Consider the following 25,661-nt stretch of genomic DNA (forward strand, 5'->3'; position numbering starts at 1 on the left):
CTTTCCCCATGCTAGGCTCCATCACATAGAACTTTTCTAACTGGAGTTCTGAGACAAGCAGGCACCAGAGGCCAACTGGGGGAAGGAGACCTAACACCTCTGGAAACTCAGATGAGTTACCTGGGTTTTATTTTATTATCACTACTATCATCTCATATCTATATATTATATTTTAATCATCCTCATGTTTTGGAGAATTCTTATTATACTCAAAAGTGTGTCAAATTACCATCTAACTCTCAGTTAGTTGTTCCTAGTAAAATTTTTATTTACGTGAAGGGTGGATGTCACATATAATATTCACTATTCTGTATAATTTTCATTTACATTTTGAAAAGAAACCTATTTCAAGCCATGCCTAGCATTGGGCAGGACTCATACATGTGTTCTCTGAACAAAGACTAGCACACAGATTGCATGGCTGTAGAAGAAGGGCCCGCTTGTTTGTCTCAGCCGCCCAGAACCAAAATAACCACACAGAAACTGTATTAATTAAATCACTGCTTGGCCCATTAGCTCTAGCTTCTTATTGGCTAACTCTTACATATTAATTTAGCCCATTTCTATTAATCTGTATATCACCACATGGCAGTGGCTTACCGGTAAATGTTCAGCATGTCTGACTCTGGCCACTCCATGGCAGCTCTCTGACTCTGCTTTCTTCCTCCCAGCATTCAGTTCCATCTTCTCTGCCTACCTATGTTCTGCCAAGGCCAAGGCAGTTTCTTTATTCATTAATGCTAATCACAGCACACAGAGGGGACTCCCACATCTTACAAAAGATGTATGACCTTGGAGACTTCTATTCATTTTGATGTTTCCTTACATACAAATTAAAGGGCATATCAAAGTTTTATGAACATTAAACAAGCCATAAACTGAGCAAAGGGCTAACACAACCCTCCCTGTCACACATCCAGCACTGAGCTCCTGTCTGTCAGTATGACTTTGTGACAGAATAAGACATAGTTTGGGTAGCTTCATGAAATTCATCAGGGAACTCCTTGTTTGTAAACACCCATTGTCCATTTCCTGGCCCCTGGAAATCTTTTACAAAAGTTGTGAGCATGTGATTTTGGGTTAGAAACTCCAAACACCGGGATTTTTCATTCTCCAGCTGGTGATCTTGGATACACAAACTGGCCTCTCTGAACCTCATAGGAGCAGTATGTCTGTGAAGATTTCTGGAGCCACTGAATCTATGTTCTGCAGAAGCAGACTCTGATGTGTAAGGTCAAGTTATTTGGGTGTTATTCAAAAACAAGTTTCAGTTGCCAGGTATCTCTTTGGGAAAGAACTCCTGAAAACAAGTAAGGCAGTGGGAAAGTCAGATGGGTCAATGAGGCAGGAGAGAAAGGCAGCTGAGGAATGAGGTTGCCACACAGGCAGCCAAGGCTCAGGCATGGTGGGGAGCTCTGGAAGACAAAAAGCACATATGTGCATTCTTACCCAGAGTGAGTGAGCTGCAGCATTCACCCACCCATACCATCCCTGAGAGCTTGGGCTGATTTGAAGGTCAGTGTCTCTCTGGAGTGTGTGATCTTCATTGTAAGAGAAGAGCCAGGCCTGAGGACAGGAGCAAGGGACTCTGACAGCAGTTTCAGCCATGGGCACACCATGTATGGACAGTTTAGTCACTCATTTGTTCCAATGTGCATGCACACACACACAATCTCACATGTACATCCCCCTTCCCAACACCCACACATCAACACACCCTTCACACCACACACACATACACACACCACACACACACACACACACACACACCACATACACACATATCACACACACCACATGCACACACATCACATACACATATACCATATATGCTTACGTTCAGATACCATCCAAGTGTTAGTATTCTATGTGATTTCATTAATCTACAATAATGTTTTTGAATATTTTTCTTGGATTTTATCTAATTTATTCACACAGAATCTATTGCTTTGGATTTATATATTTTTTAGAATGGCCCTACAGCCTTGATTTTTCATGTCCTTTATATCTTTGTGTCAAAATTGAGCTTCTAGTGTTATTTCACTGGTTGGATTTTCTTAAATCAGCCATATTCTTTCAGTTGATGAATGAGCAGGGACAAAATGAGCTAGGCTGGAGAAGGTTGGGGTTTATAGTTAATAGCTAAACCCATCAGTTAACATTCTCAAATATGATGGTCTATATCACTCCAAGAACAACAGCATATCAACAGTAGAGCCACAATTTGAGCATATCTCCACTAAGCAAATGTCACAGTGAGTTAAAAACGGCCAGTCACTTAATTTAAAAAAACTATTTGAATAAGTGGTGGTGGCAGCGATAACAGTGGTTATATGCAGTGATGAAGATTCTAGTTTCTAAGGGTGGGAGTGGAAAGGGTAGTGGCTGGGTAAGTATGTGGATCACTATTAAATCTGAAAAAAACTAAGATGGAAGAAAATGTCTGGGAGAAGTTGGAATAGTATTAGAATTTAAAGATTACCAAAAGTTCTACTTAGGGCACAAAATGAGGAGGATATGGAGAATGTATTAATTACTCATCTCTCTTACTGTGGCACAATAACTGACCAAGGCAACTTAATGGAGGAAGGTTTATTTTAGATCACAGTTAGAGGGCACAGCCAACCATGACAGTTGGCACCATCAGATTGGGGCAGCTGGTCACATATCCTCAGCCAGGCAGCAGGCAGAAGAACCTTATTCTTTATTCTCTCCTGGCAGTTAGGCTGGTCTTCCCACTCCAGTTAATATAATCTGCACAATCCCTCACAGCCATGGCCAGAAGCTAACTAATCTACATAATCCCTCAAAGACATGAACGGAAGTTTGTCTCTGACATGCATTTCAACTATGTCCAGTTGACTACCAATATAACCACCACAATTCCACTCCTTGTCATTTTGACAATAAAATACATCACTTTAAAACCACTTCTCATCCTTATTGGCCCATGGCCATCTCGTAATACAAAGGCATTTCATCTAACTTTGAAAGTTCCAATGAAACATCAAGAAAGCCAACAACCCATTTAAAAAATAATGCATGGAACTGAACAGAGAGTTCTCAAAAGACAAGTGGCTGGAAACCATGTGGCATGTCCATTAAGGGCAGGAAATTAGTAAGAAGCCATGAAGGTGGGATTTCTAGGAAAGGGTCCAGAACAAAGTGGTATTAAGTGTTAAAGGGAAATAATGATACAAAAAAAGTTTAATGGGGAAAGATAGATGAGGAATAATTAACATTAAGGGCACCCAAAATATCATGTGGAAACCTACTACTGTAGAAGCCACTTAGGATATATAATACACACATATATAAAGGTGTTAAAATGGGGTAACCCTGTGGCAACAATGTCTCTCCTAGACATCAAAGGATAGCAAAAAGCCCAGCTCCAGGACTGGGTTGCCTCTTTTGGAGTTGTTGGAAAGTGAAGGGACTAGCAAATAGAATGATTTCATCATCGAAATTTATTTGGGCAATTAGAGGTTAAACACTGCTCCAGGGCATGGCCTTTGTTCTCTAGGTGGGGAGAGCTGACCTCATTTTTACCAATTCTGTGAGAAGGTGCTACCAGTGATTACATGTCAGAATAATAAAGGATATTCTTTTCCCATTTTTCTTACTTCTGTGAATGGAGTTCTGTGAATCAGAATAAGAAAAACACTTGGAGTAAAACTAAAGGCAAAGAAAACAAATGTGGTTTCCAAAGAAAAGACACTAAACGTTTTTTTAAAAAATCTCTTTTAAAGTCCTGTTTTACTATTTTCCCCCTGAGTGTTTTTTAATGTGGGACAGCAGGGCTTTACCTGTGCTGGGCAGGGGCTGGCTGCTCCACTAAGCTACTAGGCCTGCAGTATGCCAAGGGCACTCAGACCTTGGGTTCCATGCCCCCATGGACTCCCCAACAGCCAGAGTAGGAAGGCCCCGGCTGTTGCTGTTCACAGTGCTGAAAACCACTTCCTTGGGTTCCTCTCACGAGAGAAAGCGGGCACAACAGCACAATGATCAAACATACTACATAAAAGCCAGGACTAGCCTGATACAGTGTCCCAAAGACTGCAGTCTCAAATGGCTGGAAGGCTTAAGCTGAGTTTCCTTTAAGACCAGCAGTTTGAGAATGACCCAGGACAACAGAGTGCAGCAGCATCTCAAAAACAAAGCAAAATGGTGGCTTGTTAGATTTAATATCCATAGTAATTTAGAACCCGCAGAATTAGAATTCCGCAGTGAGAAAAGAAGAGAAGATGAGATTAAAATGGGCGTCAAGGTGGTGCTAAGGGTTTGCCTCTGAGGATCTGAATCTCACCCTCATCCTGGTCCCTCTCTTGCTCAGTCACCTTCTGTTGGCTCCAGAGTAGTGCAGCTTGGCTAGAGAATGAACCCTCATCATAGGACCCTGTGATCATCGAGAGGAAGTCTGGGATCTTTGGCTCAAATTAACCATTCTAGCTAATGAATGGATTCCTTACAGCTCCTGCTTGCAGGGTAACAGCAAGGTAACAGCACAGTTTGTGTTTTGCAGTCTACAAAGGCAGACTCACGCCTATCTACCTACTAGGAAGTCCGGGGCAAAGTGGATGGATCAGTGTGCACCAGAGCTCAACGGCTCCACCCGCAGCCACAGCCCGCCCTCCGCGCGCAGGATCAGTTCAGGCTTCCGGCGTGGCTCCTTGTCGTCCGGCAGGATGCGGAAGCGCAGCAGTGTGAGCGCCAGCGCCACCTTCATCTCGCTCATAGCGAAAGTCTGTCCGATGCAGTTCCTGCAGGAGAGCGGGGTGAGGACTCTGACTGTGCGGGGACCCAGATGGGCATCATAAGAACCAACCTGACCTGGTCCGCTGCTGCAACAAGCAGCCTAGGAGCAGCGAGGGATGCTAATACATCGAGGACTCTACTTAAAACTTAACTTGTCCCGAGTTCAGACCACAGCGGGAGGGCAGCGCTCTGAGCATCTGTGACTCCTCTTGGAAATTCCCAAATGGGTTCTCCAAACCTTGGTTTTTAATTTGATTTGGAGGTGGGGAAAGGGGACTAGAAACTTCGACCATCTCAACTCCACCTTTCCTCACCACCAGGCCCAGATCCCGCTCCATAATCCTCACCTGGGTCCTGCCGAGAAGGGAATAAATGCCAGAGGTGACCTATCCTGGATGTTCTCTGGATCAAAGCGGAAGGGATCATAGACCTGCAGAGGAGACCAGCCGTGGTGAATGAGTGGCATCTACCAGCACAGCCAGAGACAGAGTCTCGAGTGTGCCGGGAAAAATGAAGTCTGATATCTTGGGTCCACTAGGGGATGAACAAGAATGCGGCACAGCGCACCTCAGGGTCCCTCCACACAGTTGGGTTGTGATGGATTCCAAAAATATCAATGATGCAGACGACACCTGTGGGGAAAAGGGACAGGCAGGGTACACTTGCGGCCTGATAAACCTTGCTGAGTGCCCAGGACCATTCTTCCCTCTTCTGCGGCTACCTTTAGGGATGACCTTGCCATCTGGGAGGCAAATGTCCTGGGTGCAGCAGCGAGAGACCATTGCGACCGGAGGATGCAGCCGCAGACTCTCCTTGATGCACATGGTCAGGAAGGGCAGCTGGTTCAGGTCGTCCCTGAGGAAACCAACACACAATTACCAGGAGTGAAACAGAGGCTGCCAGCCCCTGTGTTGCCCATATAACCTCTCCCCGCAGTGGTAAAATAATCCCAAGATGAACAAAGAATTAAGAAAGTGCTGGAGGAAATTTAGCTGCTGTTTCTGCTTCCCCTTCCTCCCCTTTCTCTTCTTCTTCCTCCTCCTCCTCTTCCTATTCCTCCTCCTCCTCCTCTTCTTCCTCTTCCTCCTCCTTCTCTTCTTCCTCTTCCTCCTCCTTCTCTTCTTCCTCTTCCTCCTCCTTCTCTTCCTCCTCCTCCTTCTTTTTCCCCTGGAACTAGCTTTTGTAAACCAGGCTGGCCTCAAACTCACAGAGATCCGCCTGCCTCTGCCTCCCAAGTGCTGGGATTAAAGGCGAATGCCACCACTGCTGGGCTCCTCTCATGCCTCTTGTCTCTCCTCTCCTTGCTGTATATTTCTCTTCTCTCATCTTGTCTTCTCTCAGAGTTCCTTTTCCTGTCCCTCCTCCTCATCCCCTTCCCCCTTCTTTACCCTCCATCTCTCTTTCTCCATTCCTCTTTATATTTTTCTCTTTCCCACACCCCTTCTGCTCCCACTCACCTACCCCCAGTTCTACTGTTTTCCTCTTCCACCAGCCCACATCATCCTTGGTACTACCCCCCTATTCTCCAGATATTCAGATACATAGATATTCAGTGACTTTCCTGATGAGACATATCCTTTCCTCCCACCCTTGCTTCTTGTATGCTCTACCCCATGCCTGCTTGTGTGTCCTAGGGGTGTCTTGCCCAACGACTGTTCTCCCACCAAGCTGAGAGCTTCTGGAAGGATGGTCTCTGGGCTGAGTCCATAGCACAGACTAAGCTGAGCACAAAATTAGGATGGAAAGACAGTGTGGGAGGGTTTGGTGAACAAAGACTGAATGCATGGATGAATCACAGGTTCAAGACAACATAGACGAGTCCTTTATCCCCAGATGTTCCCTATGAATCCTTGGAAGAATAGTAAGGAAGTAATTAGGGAGCAGATGAACAACCTATCAGAAAGGGAAACCATAGGAAAATGTTATTTAGGACAGAAGTGGTAGAGGGGAAGGAAAGTTCATTTACTCGACACATGCAAAATAGCATTATCTGCCTCCACATCATGTTATCTCATCAATAATTCTCTTTGAAGTCCACATCTTTATGTTCCCATGCATAAACCTTTTCCTTGCTGATGAGGTAGATGCCTCGCCCACCAGCCAATAACAGGAGGATCATTTAAAAATTTCCCTTCCTCACCAGGAGGGGCTTGGGAACAGGCCAGCAGGACCTGCACTCACCACTCAATCTCTGTAGATGCTCTGTCCTTAAGAAGATCCCTCACCTCCTGCCGACAGCGCTCCTGGTATTCAGGGTGTTTCGCTAGGTTGTACAGAATCCAGGAGAGCCCACTAGCTGTGGTGTCATGGCCTGCAGAGTGGGCAGTTAGGCTTGGGTCTCTGGGCTATTTCAGTACCAATAAGTGGACAGCACTCAAGCGGTGAAGTCCTCAGGAGGGATGGGGAAAGACACAATATAGGGAATGAAAGGACCCAGCTTCCTGAGATGGAGAGATTCCTACCCCTTCTCTGGTCTCACAGTGAAACCCTCACCCCTAAACATGAAGGTGTCAGCCTCAGCTCGGATGTCCTCGTCTGACAACGCCTTTCCGTCTTCATCCTGGAAACAAGACAAGGTGTAACATTACACCACTTCTGACGACTCCTGTGTCTAACAAAAAATAGGATCTGGAGATCTTTTTCCAACCAGGCACACAAGGCCTCTGTACTCCTGAATTTCTCTTGGTCACTGAAGGGACTCTGCTAGCAAGGCTCTGTCAGGCCCTGTCCTTTTCCCCAATTCCCTCTGCCTTAGCTAAAAAACCATGAGATTACTTTCCTGAGGCTGACAATCAAGTTCCCCTATCAAAGTATTGAAGTCCAGCAGTCAAAAGCCCCCTTTCATTCACCTAATTAGCATGCTCAATTAATACTAAACATCTCATCCTAATAAGGGCTCTGCCCTTTTACCTTTATAAACTGCCATTTCCCATGTACCATGTCTGTCTACATTCAATCCAGAGGTGTTTTTCCCCACTCAAAGACATATACCCCTGTCCCTTTCCCTGGCTCCCTTTCCCTATTCCATTTCCCCCTATTTCCTGTCTTTGTCTCTTATTTCCTGTCCTCTGTCACTCTAGGGTAAACAAATCTCCTTTTTTGCTGAGAACTTGGTCTTGGTGGTCGTGAGCCAATGTTTTTCCTTTCAGTCACCATCATCAGAATCCCCAACATACAGACATTGTTCTTGTCTCCCTCGCTTCCTGTTTTTTCCTAGTTGAAGGAACCAAAGAGTCGTGGATATTTTCCACTTCTGTATGATGAGTGATTTCTGTGGAAAAGAGCGACTAGCCACCTTGCATGGTACCTTGTCTAGGCAGTTTAGAGATTAAGCATTGCTCTAAGTCAGTAGTTCTCAATCTGTGGCAGACCTCTATCTCCAAACATATTTACATTATGATTCATAACAGTAGCAAAATTACAGTTATGAAGCAGCAACAAAAAATGTTTTATGGTTGGGGGGAGGGGTCACCACAACATGAGGAACTGCATTAAAGGGTCACAGTGTTACGAAGACTGAGAACCATTGCTCTAAGTCATTTGTTTTGTTCACTAGGTGAGGAGAGTGGATTTCCTTTTTTACCAATTCTTCCTTTACTGCCATCTGCTTTGTCACCAAAGGTTGTGTCTTCAGAACTGAAAATTTTAGAATGACAGGAGAAATGGGGGCAAGATGGCAATGTGTGAGGACAGATGATGCCACACTGCTTGTGGTAAAAAAGTAAGCTCTCCCTCCTTCCTTCTTTATCACTCAATTGGTTTCCAAATGCATTCCCTCTCCTTCTTTTCTCAACTTGTGTTTCAATTCCTTCCTGACTCTCCTGTTCCATCCTTGGGTCTAAATCTGGAGAACTTATCTTATTTCTTTTGGAAGCTATCATCTTTCATTCAATACCAGCATCCATTCTGTTTTTCTTAAAATCATAAAGTGTTGGGGCAGGGGAGATGGCTCATTAATTAAGAGCATCCTCACCCACATGGTGGCTTACAATCATCTATAACTTCAGTTCTATGGGATTCAATCTTCTCTTCTGGCCTCTGCAGGTACCAACCACACATGTGGTATACATGCAAGCAAATAGTCATACACATAAAAGATTAATCATTTTTTTTAAGTCATGAGGGATTGTACAAGCATGTAGTATCAGAAGTTGGGGCAGGCAGATCCATTTACCCAGCCCTGAAGGCAAGCCTGGCAACATAGTAAGACACATCTCAAAACAGCAATATAAAACCAAAAGGCTGACACCCATCTGTATTCCCAGCACTGAGGAAGTTGAGGCAAGAGGAACGTGAGATTGAGGGCAGCCTGGCCTACACAGTGAGACTCTATATAAAAGAGGAAAACAAAACAAAAAACTCAGCTAATTAATTTTTAAAAGCTCCATTGCATCTCTGAAGAAGCTCACCTTGCTTAGCAGCAGCACATCAATGAAGTCCAGAGTCTTTGACTTGGCCTTGGCCTTAATGACATCATCACTGCCGTGACTGGGCAGAGTCTGACGTCGCTTCTGGATGACGGCATCAGTGAAGTCATGCACCAGGCGGCAGGCCTTGTAGAAGTGCATTCCATCAGGTGTGAGGCGGTAGAGCGGGTCTATGTGCAGAAGCAGCTGCTCGTTTCTTTTCACCACAAGGGCACTGAGCTCCAGGATGGCAGCGATGTACTCGCTAGGCTTCCTGTACAAGGGGACATGAAGGGAAACAAGAATGCGATAGGCCTAAAATCAGAGGTACGTTCCTCAGCAGACGGTGGGAACTACTTCCGCACAGGATTAACCTGTTAGCCTGAGTAGCCCAACTAATCTGGAAAAGATAGCAACACGTGATAGATATGGGCCCTGAACACTCAATCTCTTCTCTCCCTTTATTCTATTCCCACGAGCCTAGGCATTTTCTTAGGCATCCACAGCATCGTGTGGACACCAGACCCCTCTCTCTCTTCTCTGACACAGGGTTCGGTCCTGCTCTGCTCCCTAACATTGTCCACCCAGATCGGAACTCATCAATTCTTCCAGTTGTCCTGTGGCCAGTTCCCTCCCTTGTCTGTCAATTGACCATCTTCAGAGCTCTGCTCTAACCATGCTCGTCTTTGGTCTACTATGTGTGTTCCTGGCAGAGCAGTTGCTTTAGACAGCTTGCCAGTTCTTTGGTTAATACATCTATACCCTAGTCAAGGTAGTGGACACCTCAAATGTGCTATAACTGTTGAGGGGAGAGGGCTAGAGGGCTGAGAAATAGCTAAGCAAACACAAACCAGAGCCAGAGCAGGATGGGATTACCTTAGTCATTTCAATCATGGGAGGTGACTTTTAAGGGGCGTTAAAACCCTGGCATTTTTGTGTCTCGACTTCCTCCAATACATGCTTCCTCCGTAATATAAGTTTGTCACAGACCCAAAAGCAATGAAACCAAAATGTATTGAAACAATGAGCTAAAAACTCCTCTATATATTGTTATAGAAACAGAGCTCATGAAGGCCTTTCATGGTTTCCTAGAAACCACAGCATGAAGTTCCACACTTTCCCTGGCTTTTAATGTCTGTATGCTTTAGTTACTGTCTACTCTTCCAACCTCATCCCCAAATGCCTCATGTCAGATGCCATTATCTGTCTCATCTGTATCTCTGTGCCCTTTTCGGAACAATTTCACCACATGGGAGGGGCTGCCACATTCCCCAGGGGGTTCTGACCCACTTTCTCCACAGGGGCTCTTCCACTGCCCCAGCCAGCCTTCCCTCTGCCACCTCTTGCCTTGATTCTACAGACTGGGTTCCAAGGCCCAGAGATGGAACTCACTCCTGACAGTTGCTGCTGAAGCTGAAGACACATCTCTGCAAAGTGTCCAAGGTCATGAGGCTGATGTTCTGAAACATGTCCAGACGAGCGCTACCCCCTGACGCCAGGCGCAGCCACTTGTCCTTGGTAGAAAAATAGACAGTGACATACTTGGATCTTGGTTCCCTGAGACTCTGCCCAACCCCAGCCACAATGGGCACCTTCAAACCAGCCTTCTGGAATCTCCACCCCAGATGCCCGGCCCCAGAGATAACCCAAACTGAGTAACCGTGGAAGTTGTTATTATAGCAGATGATGGCCCTAGACTGGCTCAGGAGTCCTGAGTTCAAGACCAAGCTCTGATTCCCATGCTCTGTGCTTTCTCAGTCAGTCCATTTCCCTCTCCTAGTTCTTGTCTGTCACATCTTTAGGAAAAGCTAAGTTGTTCTGATCTAGTGTCTGCTAAACTGAGGGGAAACCATGTGCCACCTAGTGCTCCCTTCCTGCAGGAAGGTTTATCATTAATGAGAAAAGGCAACCCATGTACCTCACAGACTCATGGAGATTAATTTGGCCACTATAGATTATTGGTTTGGGTCTTAGCATCAGCTCTAGCCTATGGTAAGCACTCAATACATGGTACCCCCTTTTACTGTCACTACCATAAGTGGGTTTCAAAATTATCCCTTTGTTGAGAATGATAGACTTTCATTGTTTCTTGAGAAACTTTGTTAGACACGCCAAGAATGAACTGTTATAATGTCTCTAACTTGGGCTATTTCTCCAATGTTATTGCAGAAAACCTGAGGATACAGTGATGATTCTCCATGGGTAAAAATAAGACAAAATTCTGCTTGCTATAAAAGCAGATTCCCTGAGACTCAGTAAAAATTTTATATAATGATATTCATTATAGCTTATTATTAAAATTCCATAAGACTCAGTCATATTATTGTAATATCATATTATGTTAGCATGTGAGATGTCCCTATTGTAGCCCACTTGCATTGCTCTCATGGAAGGGGAGTCCTTTGAAAAAGGATAGAAATTGGAATGATACACATGCTGTATGCAGTGCCGTGAGTAAAAGATTGGCTTTTATATCTAATCCCAGAATCTGGTGTGTTCGAGCAAAATCCATGACAAGTATACAAGCTAACATATCAGTTTGCAAGGAAGGAATCATTCTGTGACCGTCCCCCCAGGTCTTGCCTTGTACATCCAGTACAGTGTGATTTTCTGGCTTTGCCCATTAGAAGGCAGAGCCTGTGTGATCCCTTTTTGATTCTGTGTTTGACTTATGATTTGACCTGCTAAGATGATAAGGCTACAGTTCCAGGTAAATCTGAACTTCAGGTCCTGTCCAGCTTCTCTCACTGCCATGGAACTCTCTGCGCCACCTGTGCTCCCTGTTGAGTCCACTCTAAGTTATCTTGAAGTCTGCATGCTCCAAACATGCGAGAATTGAGCCAGGATCAATTGAGCTCCCACCTGATCCACAGCTGGTCATAAAACACCAGGGACCTAGACCCTGTCCAGAAGAAGCGGCCAGTGTTTGGAAGTGCCAGACTGTGTCTGTGTACCAAAAATTAACACCTGAGCACCCACCACATGCAGGGCCATGCCTCTATGGTATCATGGAAATAAAGCAATGATTTTAATCCCAAATCACATATGGGAAATCAAACCCTTTGGAACACTGCAATGAGCCAGCCTGGCCCTTCAGAGCCAGGATTGGGGACTGGATCTGTTTGAAGTCCCTTACTACTCCCACCTCCAGACTCCAGCTTGGGAGCTGGGTTCTGGAAACTCACATGCATGATGTTGGTGCTGTCACTGAAAATCTTCATATAAGGTTTCAGGATGTTGAAATGAAAGGCAGGGGTCAGCATACGACGGTGGCGGCTCCACTTGTCACCAGCACTCACCAAGAGCCCATCCCCTGGGAGGGTGACCATTGGCAGTGGGCAAGGGTGGCAACTTTCTCTGGGCCCCAGGGCTATCCCCAGTCATCTCACCTGCGGGGACTCACCCAGCCATGGTTTCAGGAAGCTGTAGAAGATGGCTTCCTTTGGGGCAACAGCAGCTGGCATGAACAGGGATGATCAGAGACCAGGAGAATGAAGGGGAAGAATGTGGTGCCCTCATCAGGGGTTGCATGTCTACCTCAGGCCAGCAAAACAAGATTGAAGAGAAGGGCAGAGGCAGCGGAGAAGTAGGTGGGACTCAGACCAAGCTTTAGAAGAAGGTCGGACATAAGAACAGCCTGACATTGCACAACACACCCAAGTGTGCATTCACATAGCTCCTACACAGTTTAACAAGCTAAAATAACACAACACTTTTTTTCCAGCTTACATAGACCTAACACATCCATCCATCCATCCAGCACTTTCTGTCATCTCCTGAAATACACATGACACAGATGCACATGACCTAATGTGTTAACATGGCTAAACACATATAATCTTCCCTGACGTGACCATACCTATTGTAACACAGAGAGAAGGTATGATGAATCTTAGCGTGTCCTGGAAATGATCTTAAAATGGTTACTGTGGTGTAGGGAGGCAGCTGACTCAGTAAAGTATTGCCATGCAAGTGTGACGACTGGAGTGCCACCCACAGCATCCACAGAAAAAGTCGAATGTGGTGGTGTGAACTTTTAATCCCGGTTCTGGGGACGCAAGATTCAGGTGGGTCTCTGACTGTCCAGCCCAGCCTAATCAGTGAGCCTCAAGGCCCAAAACAAGGTGTGTGGTTCATGAAGAATGATACCCAGTGTTGACCTCTTGCCTCCACATACATGGGCACACAAGTGTAAGCATGCTCTCATAAACACACACACACACATATCTGTACTGGAGAGATGGTTCAGAGGTTAAGAGCATTGCCTGCTCTTCCAAAGGTCCTGAGTTCAATTCCCAGCAACCACATGGTGGCTCACAACCATCTGTAATGGGGTCTGGTGCCCTCTTCTGGCCTGCAGGCATACACACAGACAGAATATTATATACATAATAAATAAGTAAATAAACAAAAAATAAATAAATAAAAGCTAATAGTCACCTTAACCTCTCAGATGTACAGCTCAGTCATGTCTCAGTGCAACCCTGGATGACTGCCACCAGACAACCCTACACATGGTCAAATGTTATCAGAAGGAGGAGAATACAATCCCAAACAGCTGCTGGGACAACCACACAGAACCCAATGTGCCACATATGTTCATGGCCCCATGATTCCCAGAGGCCCCTTCACATGATTCCAAGTATGAACCATGTTTAGTTAGGGACAACATATAGCAGGTGTTATGGTTTGAATGTGAATTTCCCCCCAAGCTCCTGTGCAGTATGGTTGGCAATCAGATAGTCTCTCTGCTTTTGAAGATTCTGGAGACTGTAGGATATGGGACCTAACTGGAAAAACTTGAGTCATTACCTGGGGACTATGTCTTCTCTTTTTTCCCTTTCTTTCTCATCTCTCCTCTCTTTCCCACTTCCATCTTACCTTTCCTCTTCCCAATCTGGCCAACATCTTATAAGCTGTTATATATCCCCACAAAAGACTTTGAAACCATTAGCCAAGGCCTATCCCTCGTTTAAATTGATTAGGTCAGATACTGTGTCACAGCTACCTAGCAAGGCTGCCTCAGATTACCTGACCAACTGGAGAGAGAACAGATACTTCAGCAGTGAGCCAGTGTAGTGCCCACCTGTAGCAGAGAGAGGGGCATCATGAAAGCAGGAAGATGCTGAGCATGGTGGTGCACGCCTTTAATCCCAGAACACAGGAGACAGAGGCAGGTGGATCTCCAGGAGGCCAGCCTGATCTACAAAGCTAGTTCCAGAACAGCCAGGACTACACAGAGAAACCTTGTCTTAAAACCCAATCCCTATCTGAAGACTGCACGGATGGCCACCAGCCAGGGCTCTTCCAGCATGCATACCCAATAGTGCACACTAGGATGGTGGTAAAGGACACCTTCTTCCTCCCTATGAGTCAGAGGAAAGAGGCTGCCAGAGAAATGGATTAGCTGTGCAAGAGACAGATAGAGCCCTGAGAATTCTGTCCAACACTTTCTCGTTCTCTGTGCTGAACCCTGCCTGGGATTCCTCCAAATATCTTTTATTCCCACTAATCCTCAGCCCTTGAGTTAGAGGGACAGAAAAACACAGTCACACTTATGATCCCAAACAAAGCATTAACCTGGGTTCTCTTCCATCCCATTCTCAAGACTGAAACCCAGGCCCTCAGGTCCCTTGCCCACAGTCAGGGTTAGGGTTAGGGTTAGGGTTGGGGTTAGGGTTAGGGGTTAGGGTTAGGATTAGAGGGTTAGGGTTAAGATTAGGCTTAAGATTAGAAGGTTAGGGTTAGGATTCGAGGGTTAGGGTTAGGGCTTAGGGTTAAGGGTTAGGGTTATGATTAGTAAGTGGAGACTATATTATCTGAGACTATAATGTGGGTCAGTGTATCTATAGCCTGAATCCTTACTCATGTGTCTCCAGGCACTAGTACCAGGATCCCAACACTTTCCTAAACCAAACATAGGCAGTGATGTTGTGGGATATTATTTTATATAGGCAAAAAATATGTTCCTTTTGTTTATGCTGCATTTGTTTAATTATGAAAGATGTGTTGCATTTTTTTTACCTGGCCTGCCTAAGGCACCTGATTAGTCTAATAAAGAGCTAATTGGCCTGTAGCAGGCAGAGAGAATAAATAGGAGGAGAAATTTAGCCTCAGACGATTGGGAGGAACAAGAGAAGGAGCAGGAGAGAACGAGGGAGATGCCTGTGCCAGACAGACAAACAAACAGCAGGAAAGTAAAACGTACAGAAACAGAGATGGTAAAAAGCCCCGAGACAAGACATAGATAAAGAGAAACAAGTTAATTTAAGTTTAAGAAACTAGCCAGACTGAATATTCAAAATTAATAAGTCTCCGTGTCATGATTTGGGAGCTTGTTGGTGGTCCAGATGGAAAAAGGGATTTGTCCTGTGTCTCAGGCCCAGAGATTAAAATTAATTATAAGCTGAGAATGCCTGGGAACTCCAGAAGGAAGGCAAGCTCCCCCTGGAAATGAATGTCTGAGTATCATCACTTGGATTTTGATGAAAAGGCTTTCGTGCAAAGGAAAATGGACTACATGAAGGTAAAACAGACCTAAGGACACAGATTCCGATGTCATTGCTTAAAAGCTGGGTCCAGCGATGCTGGAAGACCATCCTCCCAGGTCTTTATAGTCTTTAGATTCCCTTTATTTCCTTCAATCAAACCAGAGGAGTCTTCACCACCCACACCTGTCAGAGATCTAGCCATGCAGAGAGAGCCAGGGGCCAGCTTGGCAGTTGCTAGCATGAGGTCACTACAGAAGACTGCTCTCTCTCTCCTCAGCCTGCCCCATGCCCTATGGTAATGTCAAAGAGCAGGCTAAGTGGGCCAGGTTGGAGTGTAATTTCTTAAGAGAGATTCTAGGCCTAGTTGGTGAGCAATAACCATATGATGGGCAAAGCACAGGAAGAGAAGGAATAGAGACTTAGCAGCTAGATCCCTCATTAGCATAAGCTGGGAACGGGACGGGGCTGCAGTCATACATAGGCCCTGCACAGTCTGCTGCTACTATGTCTTCATTCCAGATGCCTAGCTCTGTCTCTCCTAGACCTTCCCTGGTCTGTCCTCTGGTTGTGTCTGGTCTAGATATATCTCCTCCTCCAGGAAGCCTCCCCACCTACCCTAGCAGAGATCTCACTTCTCCCTTCTGCCATTGTTCGTCTTCTCCAGGGTGATCCCTGACCACAAGTGGTTGGAGTGTCCATCTCTTTAAGACTGGGTCCCTCTAGGACAGAACCTTGCTCGCAGTCTCCTGGCATCCCAGGGGTACCAAGAATGCTAGGTCGGGGAGGGAAGAAAGGACAGCAGTGAAAGAACAGGATGGCTGAGAGGTGCAGCAGAAGGAAAGATGAGATTACTGCAGGGGCCACACAGAAGCATGGAAGCCAGGACCAGAAGCTCTCAGATTCCCACAGCCACACCACCAGCAGCTCCTGGGGGTAGATACCTGAGGCAGTGACGACAGATCGGACGATGTCAGGGTGACATAAATGGATGAGGGGAACTATTGGACCTAACCAGGTCATAAAACCCTGAGGATAGGCGGCCACCAGCTCAGTCAGCTCCTTCATGTCTTCTTCTGTAGGAGGGGACTGGAAAAAAATAGACAAGGGCAATCCTTTCTGAGATGGCTCTTTTCAGGGATAAGATTGGCCGAGCTAAAAGTTGCCCACAAAAGAGGATGCAACCTGACTTCTGACTGTATTGGTGATGGTGTTTTCAGAACACATCAGTGTTCACGTTGTAGACAGAGTCAGGATGACCCACCATCCACAGTGTGTGGAGCCCCATCCAATCCACTGAGGACCCCAATGAAGCAAGATACAGAGGAAGGGAAAATTCACCCTTTCTTCCAAAGCTGAGACACACAGGTCTAAACTTGGATCTTTGACCGTTGGACTCCAGCATTTATATCTAACACTCCACTTTACTCCTTACTCAACTGCATTGTTAGACCACCAGCTTCCTGGTCTTCTAATTTGCGTGTGGCATTGTAGGATTTCTCAGTTGCATAAGTCCAAGTTCTATCTCTTTCTATCTATCTATCTATCTATCTATCTATCTATCTATCTATCTACCTACCTATCTACCTACCTACCTGTCATCTATTTATCATCTATCACCTATCTATCATCTATCACTCCTTATCTCCTCTTCTCATTTATATACCTGTACATGCTATAAGTCTATATGTGTGCATTTGTTTATCTACATAGCTATGTATAGAATTGTGCTACATAAAGAATTTTAATGGCTCATTTATTTATTTTATGTGCATTGGTGGTTTGCCTGCATGTATGGATGTGTAAGGGTGTCTGATCCCCTGGGGCTAGAGTTACAGACAGTTGTGAGCTGCCATGTGGATGCTGGTAATTGAACCCAGGTCCTGTGGAAGAGCAGCCAGTGCTTTTAACCACCAAGCTCTTTCCCCAGCCCACATAATGATTTTTTTTAATCAATAACAGAGTCACATAAAATTATAACAGACCTGAAGATTATCTATGGCTTACGATTTTTTGCTTATACAATTCTCACGTTTATATATGTTTAATTAAGTAAATATCCTGATCTAAAGCTTTCCTGCAGTCTCCTCAACAGCATCACAAGGGACAAGTTTGTATGCTGTGAGTGGGTACGTGCTCTCTCATCACGTAGATGTGCAGTTGGCTCTGCCATGATGGTTTGACTAAGTGTACTCTATAGTGTGGATAAAATGACAAAAATCACCCAGTGATGAATTTTTAAAAATTTGTCCCTATTGCAAGCTGGTGCAAGATGATGTGTCTGCGTGCATATGTGAATGTGTATATTCATGTATGTGTGCATGCATTTGTGGGGGGTGTCTGCGTTACTGTTTGTGTGTGCATGTATGTGCACGCCTTGCTTCTGCTCCTCTGCAGATCACTAATGCACCTTCCTCAGCACCTCAGCAGGTTCCTCCTGAAGCCTCTGGAGGTGACACAGCCTCTGCAGTGAACACGTTTGGATGTTGCAGAGCGGAGGAGGAAATACCTGCGTCTTCTTGCTCTGTCCCTATCAGTCATTTCTCAGTACTAAGAGTGACCCTTATGGTCAGGAAAGAAGTAATATTGTCACACTGTCCTGCCTCAGAGTAGATTTGTCTTGAGAAGATTAATTTTCTCAGAGAGAATCAATTCCAGCCCCAGGTGAAGCCTCAAGGCAAGGTCCTGATAGGGACATGTGTGGACTACTCTGTGACCTCAGGGTTTTTCCTCAAGGTTTCTTTCACATGCTCTTCTGACTGCAGAAGTCTTCAGTTTCACCTATGCAGAAGGGTTCAAATACTGGAGCCTCTAGAGGTGGCACAGCCTCAGCAGACCCCAGGACAGCAGAGGAAACCGCTAAGTCTCCATGAGAGTAGCAGCTCACCTAATAAGCAACTGCCCATAGGGCAGAGGGCACTGTGCACGGTGCAAGGACTTGTGTGCATGCCGTGAGCTCTGCAAGTTGTAAATGAAGACCAGGTCGGCCAGTGGAGAAAATGGGCCTATGCCAAAGTCCAAGTGTTGGGGAAAGGTCAGAGTGCGGGAAGGCTCATGGGAAGATGAGTGTACGTTCTCATCCAGGTTGTGCAACAGGCCCCAGTGATCCATCTAAGCGGAAAAGAGCAATCCAAGCAAGATATGATCCAGGAGGTAAGGGTCAGAGCAAAACGCTCCTATGACCCTAGGTATATTGGGGGAGGCATAGAAGTCCCTTCTGGAATAAAGTAGAAAACCAAAGGTGGACTGACAGAAGGAAATGAACAAGACAGAAAGCTGACTCTGAACCAGAGCCCTGTGAGAGGCCTAAACTGCAGACAGTGAAAGAATGTGAAGGGCCCTGGCTCTGTGTGGCACATGCTGGGAGGCCTTCAGTGTATACAGACATGAAAAATGGCTAGAAATAAGTCCAGAGCAGATTAGGGATGGAGAGCAGGTGGCATGGACCACATGGCGACCATTGCTGCTTGACAAAGTTTCAGCATTTTGACATTGTAGACCACCCATCTCCAGCACCTTTTTGCTTTCATTTTTAATGATTATCAATATTAATGCCTTCCCCCTTTTGAAATTTTGTGCGGGCTTTGATAAAGGATAAAAATGTGTGCAATAGTGGCCTTTCTAAACAAAATAATTTTTTGGAAAAACATCCCCACCTCAGTGGAACCAGGAATTTCACTGTGCCCTCCTAATTACACCAAAAACAAGAATGCTAAAGGTTTACCAGACATCCCTGATCCCAAGGATGAAATGCCTACAGTTCAGATCCAGAGCCTGAGGCCATTAAGGGCAAGAATTCAGTTAATAAATACAGAGAAATCACAATTATACGGTATAATGGGAAAAGAGTAAGGCACCGGGACCTTCCCTTCCAGAGCGTTACGAGGGGAACAGGTCCACACAGTATGACTAAGAAAGTGTGGTGTGTCTGCTCCCCGGAAGTCCTTTTCCCAAGGTCTCCATTCTCTCGGGGCTTGAGGAGAGTCCATGCTTGATAAAACAGTTCTCCTTATCTCTGGTAAAATGAACTTGTGGCCCTTTTATTAACATGACTGGTACCTATTGCCTATGGCAATACCAGATTCCACATCCCCTGATCTCAAGCCACACCCAGCTCACATGCCCCCTCCTCTCCCTTTTAATCTTACGTGCAACTATAGAGTGTAAGTGATGTGTTCGTTTTTGATTAAACGCTGCTGGCAGCCACCCCGATTCAACCCCAGATCATGACTCGGACTCTATACATCCTCTCTGGGAGCTGAGCTCCCGCCCACAAGCCAGTCTCCAGCAAACAGGGATGCGAGAAAAGCTTGAGACGAACACACTAAGACCCTTATCCATCCTACCGCCAATTGCCTGATCCGATGGGGGAATCTCTACACCCTCAAACCCCAGCTCCTAACCCACACCAATATGTCGGTGCCCCCTCATACTAGATGCCAGGCCATCCCACTACCAACCACTTGACCACTGGGAGGTCCCTGCACCCTCATACCCCACACTCACCATGCCCAAGTGACCCCAAAACCAACTCCTCTTGGGTGGCTGAGGGAAGCCACGAAGACGACGACACTTTTCATACAAAGTGAAGATCTGGGTGAAGCAGCGGACCAAGAGCCAGGAAGCCCCAACCAAGAAAAAGAGAAGCCATGGTGAGGCTGACATGGGACCCAGCCCCAGCCAGGATAGGTCCAGATGTCGCATCCTACAAGACAGATGATAGAATCTGAGTTCCTGAGTCTCCAGGAATGGACAGGGGCATCCTGTGACAGTGGTCATGGAGATGGTGAATCGTGGTGTCCAATCATGTGATGGTGGGGACCCAATGCAGGGGATAGACAGTAAAATAGGACCTGAGGAGTAGGGCAAGAGGCAGATGGAAAGGAAAAAAAGGGACCGGGGAGTCTGAACAGTGTCCCAGACTGCATGAATGGTACTAGGAGGAGCTGTTACCCAGAAGCCACCATATATTCATGGCCAGCCTAATCACTGTGGCCACCCTTCTTTAGCCATCTGACTCCACAACACCACCCCAGACATGGGCAGGTCTCTCTCTAACCCAGGATAGTACCCTTCAGCTCCACCTCCCCTAGCCTGGCACCTTCTCACAGGAACGGTGTGTCTCCCACAGCTCCTCTCTCTCTTCTCGGCCTTTGTCTTTGAGTCATTGCCTAAAGGAAATGATGGGAGGCTGGGCTCATCTGTGCCAGCCAATCCTTCCCAGGCCGGACTGTTTCCTCCTTGCCTGGGCAGGAGGCCAAGAAAAGTGGGTTGATCCGGTCAGCTGCACAGTGGAACTGAGTCAGGGTCACACTGAGCAGGGAGGACAGATCCCCAGAACTTGGCCAGTCCCACATGTGGTGGGAGGCAACACTGCTGTGGGCAAAGGTGGCACTGAGCCCCACCTTTTTGGCCCTTCTACTCTTCCAAAGGCAAGGTATACTGTGCTTTTAAACAATCATTAACTTGGGATTTCGGGTGCCAGAAGGCCAAGGTCAGGCATGTCCCAGAACTTCTCCAGAGCTCCTACGTGTGGGAGAAAGGCCTGCAGGATTTCTTGGTGCTGTACTGGGAAGATCTGGAATATCTCTGTCCACAGCCAGACAGCAGTCAAGACTTGCCTCCAAGGAACACAGGAGATTGGTAGCCACATTTCCTCCAGAAGCTGTCCAATAACTGAGTTCCCAGATCAGATTCCAGGGATCAACAGTCAAGCTAGAAGAACGCAGCTGAGGCTGGGCTGGGCTGGAGCTAGGGTGTGAAAGGAGAAGCTAGGGTGTGTGAGTGAGTCTGTGAGCCGAGTGAGGCTGTGAGCCGCTATCTGCAGATAAAGTCCAGGCAGGAGAGTTCAGGGCCTTTCTTGTTCTTATATGAAGCATAGATAGCACTTACAAAAATATTTACCCAGCAAATCACTCCAGCAATGGCCAGAGCAATGGTTCAATGGGTTTGATTCCCAGTACCCACATGGTGGCTCACAACTGTCTGTGACTGAGTTGCCAGAAGACCCAACACCTTTTTTCGCGTCCAAAAGTTCTGCATGCACATACTACACAGACATATGGACAGACAAAATTAATTTAAAAAAATTAAATGCTTATATTTACTATTTTGTACATTGATTATTTAAATATTCAAAAGATGTTTAACACCATGGTTGGTGCATAGTAGAACTCCATATGCCTGCCTTGTGAGACACAATGTGCTTTGGTGTGAAGACTATGAGTTTCCTGTTAGCACCAACTGTGGCCAGCATCTAGACTGTGCTTGCCATTATTTCTGTGAAGGAATAAAGACATAGTCAGGCATAGGTAAGATTCTGCCATAGCTGTCAGGGAGTGTGCTATCTTCAATCATCCCTTGTGCATTCCCTGACCCTCAGTAGCCTTTAGGAAAGCTCTGAACATCAGGCTTGACATCAGAGAGCCTCAGACAAAGCAAGGTTCTACAGCCACTTGCTGAGGGAGGTGTGCACTATGGTCATTGGGGCTCAGTTCAGTGGGGGTCTGGGAAACACAGTACTGAGCCTGTTTCTTAACCACCCCACCAAGACCAAAGGAATACGGTGTTTCTCCACACATACACACACCCCTGAGGTCTCGGAGCTGCTCCCAAGACAGTGCTGGTGTGGAGTGTGGAGCTTGCACTGCAAAGGCCTGACCTGGGAGCAAGGCCAGAGGGCTCCAACAGCTGCCCCAGCGGTATGCACAGCCCAGTATGGACAGTTCAGTGAGCCTAGTAATACACATATACACACATCCTCAGACTGTATACATATACACACATAAAACATATACACATATGTACATACACACATACATATCCTCAGACGTATACATTATACACACATACACATATATGCATATCACATACATACATATACATATATATACATATATACACACATACACACATACCAATGCACTGTATAAACACACACATACACAAATAGGCTCACAGGAAATTTCTAGGCTATATTACCTCCCTCCACGCACATACAAAATACATATACATACACCTACACAAATGCACACACTCATACATATTCATACATACAAATATATACATATAGTCTCCCACTTTGAACTACTAATAAAGCTTCTTAAGGAAATATTATTTTGCTACATTAATATAATTATGGAATTGTACTTTTCCTTATATTAGTATTATTGTTATTGCCAATCCTGCCAGCAAAAAGGGAATCTCCTCCACCCTCAGGAGACCAACATGTCCCACAGCAGTCAGTGACAAGCAGGCCTGGGTTTGTTTTGAAAATTCACACAGGCAGTTGTAGCACAGTTCTAGGGACCTGCAATTCTACGTTCCTCCACCCTGAATTCCTTCACCATCCCAGTCCTAAGCAGACTCTCAAAGCCTGTTCAGAGCAGGAAAATAGACCATCAGTACTCCAAATATCCCTTGCTCTAGAAGCAACTTGAGAAGAATGAAAAAATAAAACCAAGCTGTGTTGAGCCCTACATGAGGCATCTATTGTTAACCCCCACTGGAGAGAACAAAACCACCACTACAATTTTTGAGTCAAATTTAAAGTAGACCTTAATATATGTTGTTTTTTTTTTTTTTAGACAGAGTTTCTCTGTGTAGCCCTAGCTGTTCTGGAACTTGTTCTGTAGACCAGGCTGGCCTTGCACTCACAGAAAACCTCTGCCTCTGCCTCCCAAGTGCTGGGATTGAAGGTATATGTCACCACCACATGGCTGATAGCTATGGTCCTTTGAGACTGGGGTATAAGGGCACAAATCTCTATTCCCAGTCCACCCACGTGTGTATTACCCACTGAAACAGCGGGCCCCTGATAGGTAGGCTCCCCCTTGGCAACACTCAAGCTCTTTTCTCAGCTTCTGTGTGGCTTGGAGTCGCTCTTTAGTGAGTGGCCTGCTCCCGAGGCATTTTCTGGACCAGTGTCTGGGGCTGACTCTTGCTCTTAAGTCTATGGATATGTCTCTCATTCTGTATGTGGCTCCTGCTCTAGCCTATGCTTTGCCTCTGCATCATACCCTGGAAGTCATGATATAGCAGGATTCCCAATCCAAGAGACAGGACCCCGTAGGTTTCTTTTACCAGGGAGAAGTTCATTAGGCCTGGTTTCTGATGGGTTTCTCATTACCCAAGCAATGAGACCCTCAAATGTAGCAGGGTTGAGACTTTTGAACATTTTTGACTTTTTGTTTCCCATATATGGCTACACGCATTCTGATTGGCTGCATCAAAATACCAGGCAGCCATGACTAGAATGAGAAGGTGGGAGGGGGGGGACTGGAGAAATGGTTCAGAGGTTAAGAGCATTGCCTGCTCTTCTAAAGGTTCTGAGTTCAATTCCCAGCAACCACATGGTGGCTCACAACCATTTGTAATAGGGTCTGGTTCCCTCTTCTGCCCTGAAGGCATACACATAGACAGAATATTGTATACATAATAAATAAATAAATATTTTTTTTTTAAAAAAAAGGTAGAGGGGAAGAAAGGAGTTGCAGGAGAGATTTGGTCAGGCTTCATGTGCACACTGGGGTACTAGCCAACCAGCCCATACAGTGCCTGCATGACTGTTTCCTGTTTTGTTTTGGTTTTTGTTGTTATTGTTTCTTTTTCTTAGCCCTTGGGGTGTACCGTTTGTCAAGCAAGTCCTCCACCTTTTAAGCTGTTTCTGGAACTTTTGCATAGAGGGAGCACTTAGTGCAGTGTTTGCTCTTTCCCTCACCCAAAATAATCACACAGAAACTGCATTAAGTCACTGCTTGGCCCATTAGCTCTACCTTCTTATTGGCAAACTCTTAAACTACTTTAACTCATTTCTGTTCATCTGTATATCACCACGTGGCTGTGGCTTACTGGTAAAGTTCCCAGTATCTGTCTCCAGTGGCTCCATGGTTTCTCTCTGACTCCTCCTCCTCTCTCTCAGCATTCCATTTAGGTTTCCCTGCCTAGCTTTGTTCTCCTATAACTCTGGTATTGGCCCAAAGCAGTTCCTTTATTTATCAATGGTAATCACAGCATACAGAGGGGACTCCCTTATCATACAGGTAATTGTGGGCTGTTGCTGGGACCTGAACCCCAATCCTCTACAACAGCACTATATTGTGGGCTGTTGCTGGGACCTGAACCCCAATCGTCTACAACAGCACTACATTGTGGGCTGTTGCTGGGACCTGAACCCCAGTCCTCTACAACAGCACTACACTGTGGGCTGTTGCTGGGACCTGAACCCCAATCCTCTACAACAGCACTACATGCTTTTAACAGCTAAGCCACTTCTCTAGCCCCTTATTTTTTCTTCTGCAGCCTCTTCTTTTATGGATATATGTAGAAGAAAAATTAGAATCATTGCTGTGGTCCACAGGTTTATACAGTGATAATATAGCTGACAACATTCCTGGGCTGACCCATTGGGAATCACACAAATCTCAGGGCACTGGGGATACCTGCCTTTTGAATAGTCACTGTTATTTCTGTCAAAACTCTTTGAAGCCGTAGCACTCCCTTTTCCATAGTAGGACTCGTTCTCAAAAACCCCAGCAGTATATCAATCAATTCTTGGGCATAACTCCCTTACGCACAGTTATGCTGGATTGCCTTTTCCCACACCGTGGGGCCCTGGTGTGAAAGTATTCACACAGTCTAGAAGCCTTTGCTCTCATAATCAAATCTATGCCCATTCCCTGATATAAACTTAGAAGCTAGCTCCCCACAATTATCTTTTATGGCAGGACATCTGGCCAGGAGAGAAGCCTTACAAATAATCAGAGCCTCGAAGAACAGGCGCTGAGAAGGAGGATGTAGCATGTCTGCTCACGTGATAAGGAGAATTGGGCACCCTGTTTCCTCTAACAGCCGATTTAGGAGAATGAGACCTACTGGCCTCTGCTCTACCCTAACAAACTATTAATATTCTGTACTTACCTTCACTTTGGTTTTATTGATACAAGATCTATGTCTAGGAAATTAACTGGTTTTGCCTTTACCCCTAAAGACACAGGAAGAAGTTATGGATCAC

The 25,661-nt window shown here is 45.7% G+C and overlaps 1 protein-coding gene across 3 annotated transcripts; it reads right to left on the minus strand.

The window, feature by feature from the left end:
* Positions 1–1,356: 1,356 nt before the first annotated feature.
* On the minus strand, positions 1,357–20,981 carry LOC121432388 (cytochrome P450 4F4-like). 3 transcript variants are annotated; one of them, XM_041630330.1, is made up of 14 exons: positions 20,751–20,981; positions 20,156–20,354; positions 16,594–16,738; positions 12,565–12,618; positions 12,347–12,474; positions 10,554–10,675; positions 9,165–9,435; positions 7,249–7,315; positions 6,937–7,066; positions 5,477–5,610; positions 5,323–5,387; positions 5,103–5,185; positions 4,556–4,760; positions 1,357–1,566 (listed from the first exon to the last, which is right to left on the minus strand). In XM_041630330.1, exons 2-13 carry the CDS (start codon positions 20,351–20,353, stop codon positions 4,583–4,585), a joined length of 1,575 nt encoding a protein of 524 aa, XP_041486264.1. In that variant the 5' UTR covers position 20,354; positions 20,751–20,981; the 3' UTR covers positions 1,357–1,566; positions 4,556–4,582. The 3 variants fall into 3 exon arrangements, with proteins under 3 accessions (XP_041486264.1, XP_041486263.1, XP_041486262.1); XM_041630329.1 differs by lacking the exon at positions 1,357–1,566 and adding an exon at positions 2,589–3,639 and having other exon boundaries at positions 20,751–20,980; XM_041630328.1 differs by lacking the exon at positions 1,357–1,566 and having other exon boundaries at positions 2,589–4,760; positions 20,751–20,980.
* Positions 20,982–25,661: the final 4,680 nt, after the last annotated feature.

Source organism: Microtus oregoni, unplaced genomic scaffold (assembly GCF_018167655.1).
Source record: "Microtus oregoni isolate MIOR12 unplaced genomic scaffold, Mior012 000034F_ref0000314, whole genome shotgun sequence".
Lineage (NCBI taxonomy): Eukaryota > Metazoa > Chordata > Mammalia > Rodentia > Cricetidae > Microtus > Microtus oregoni.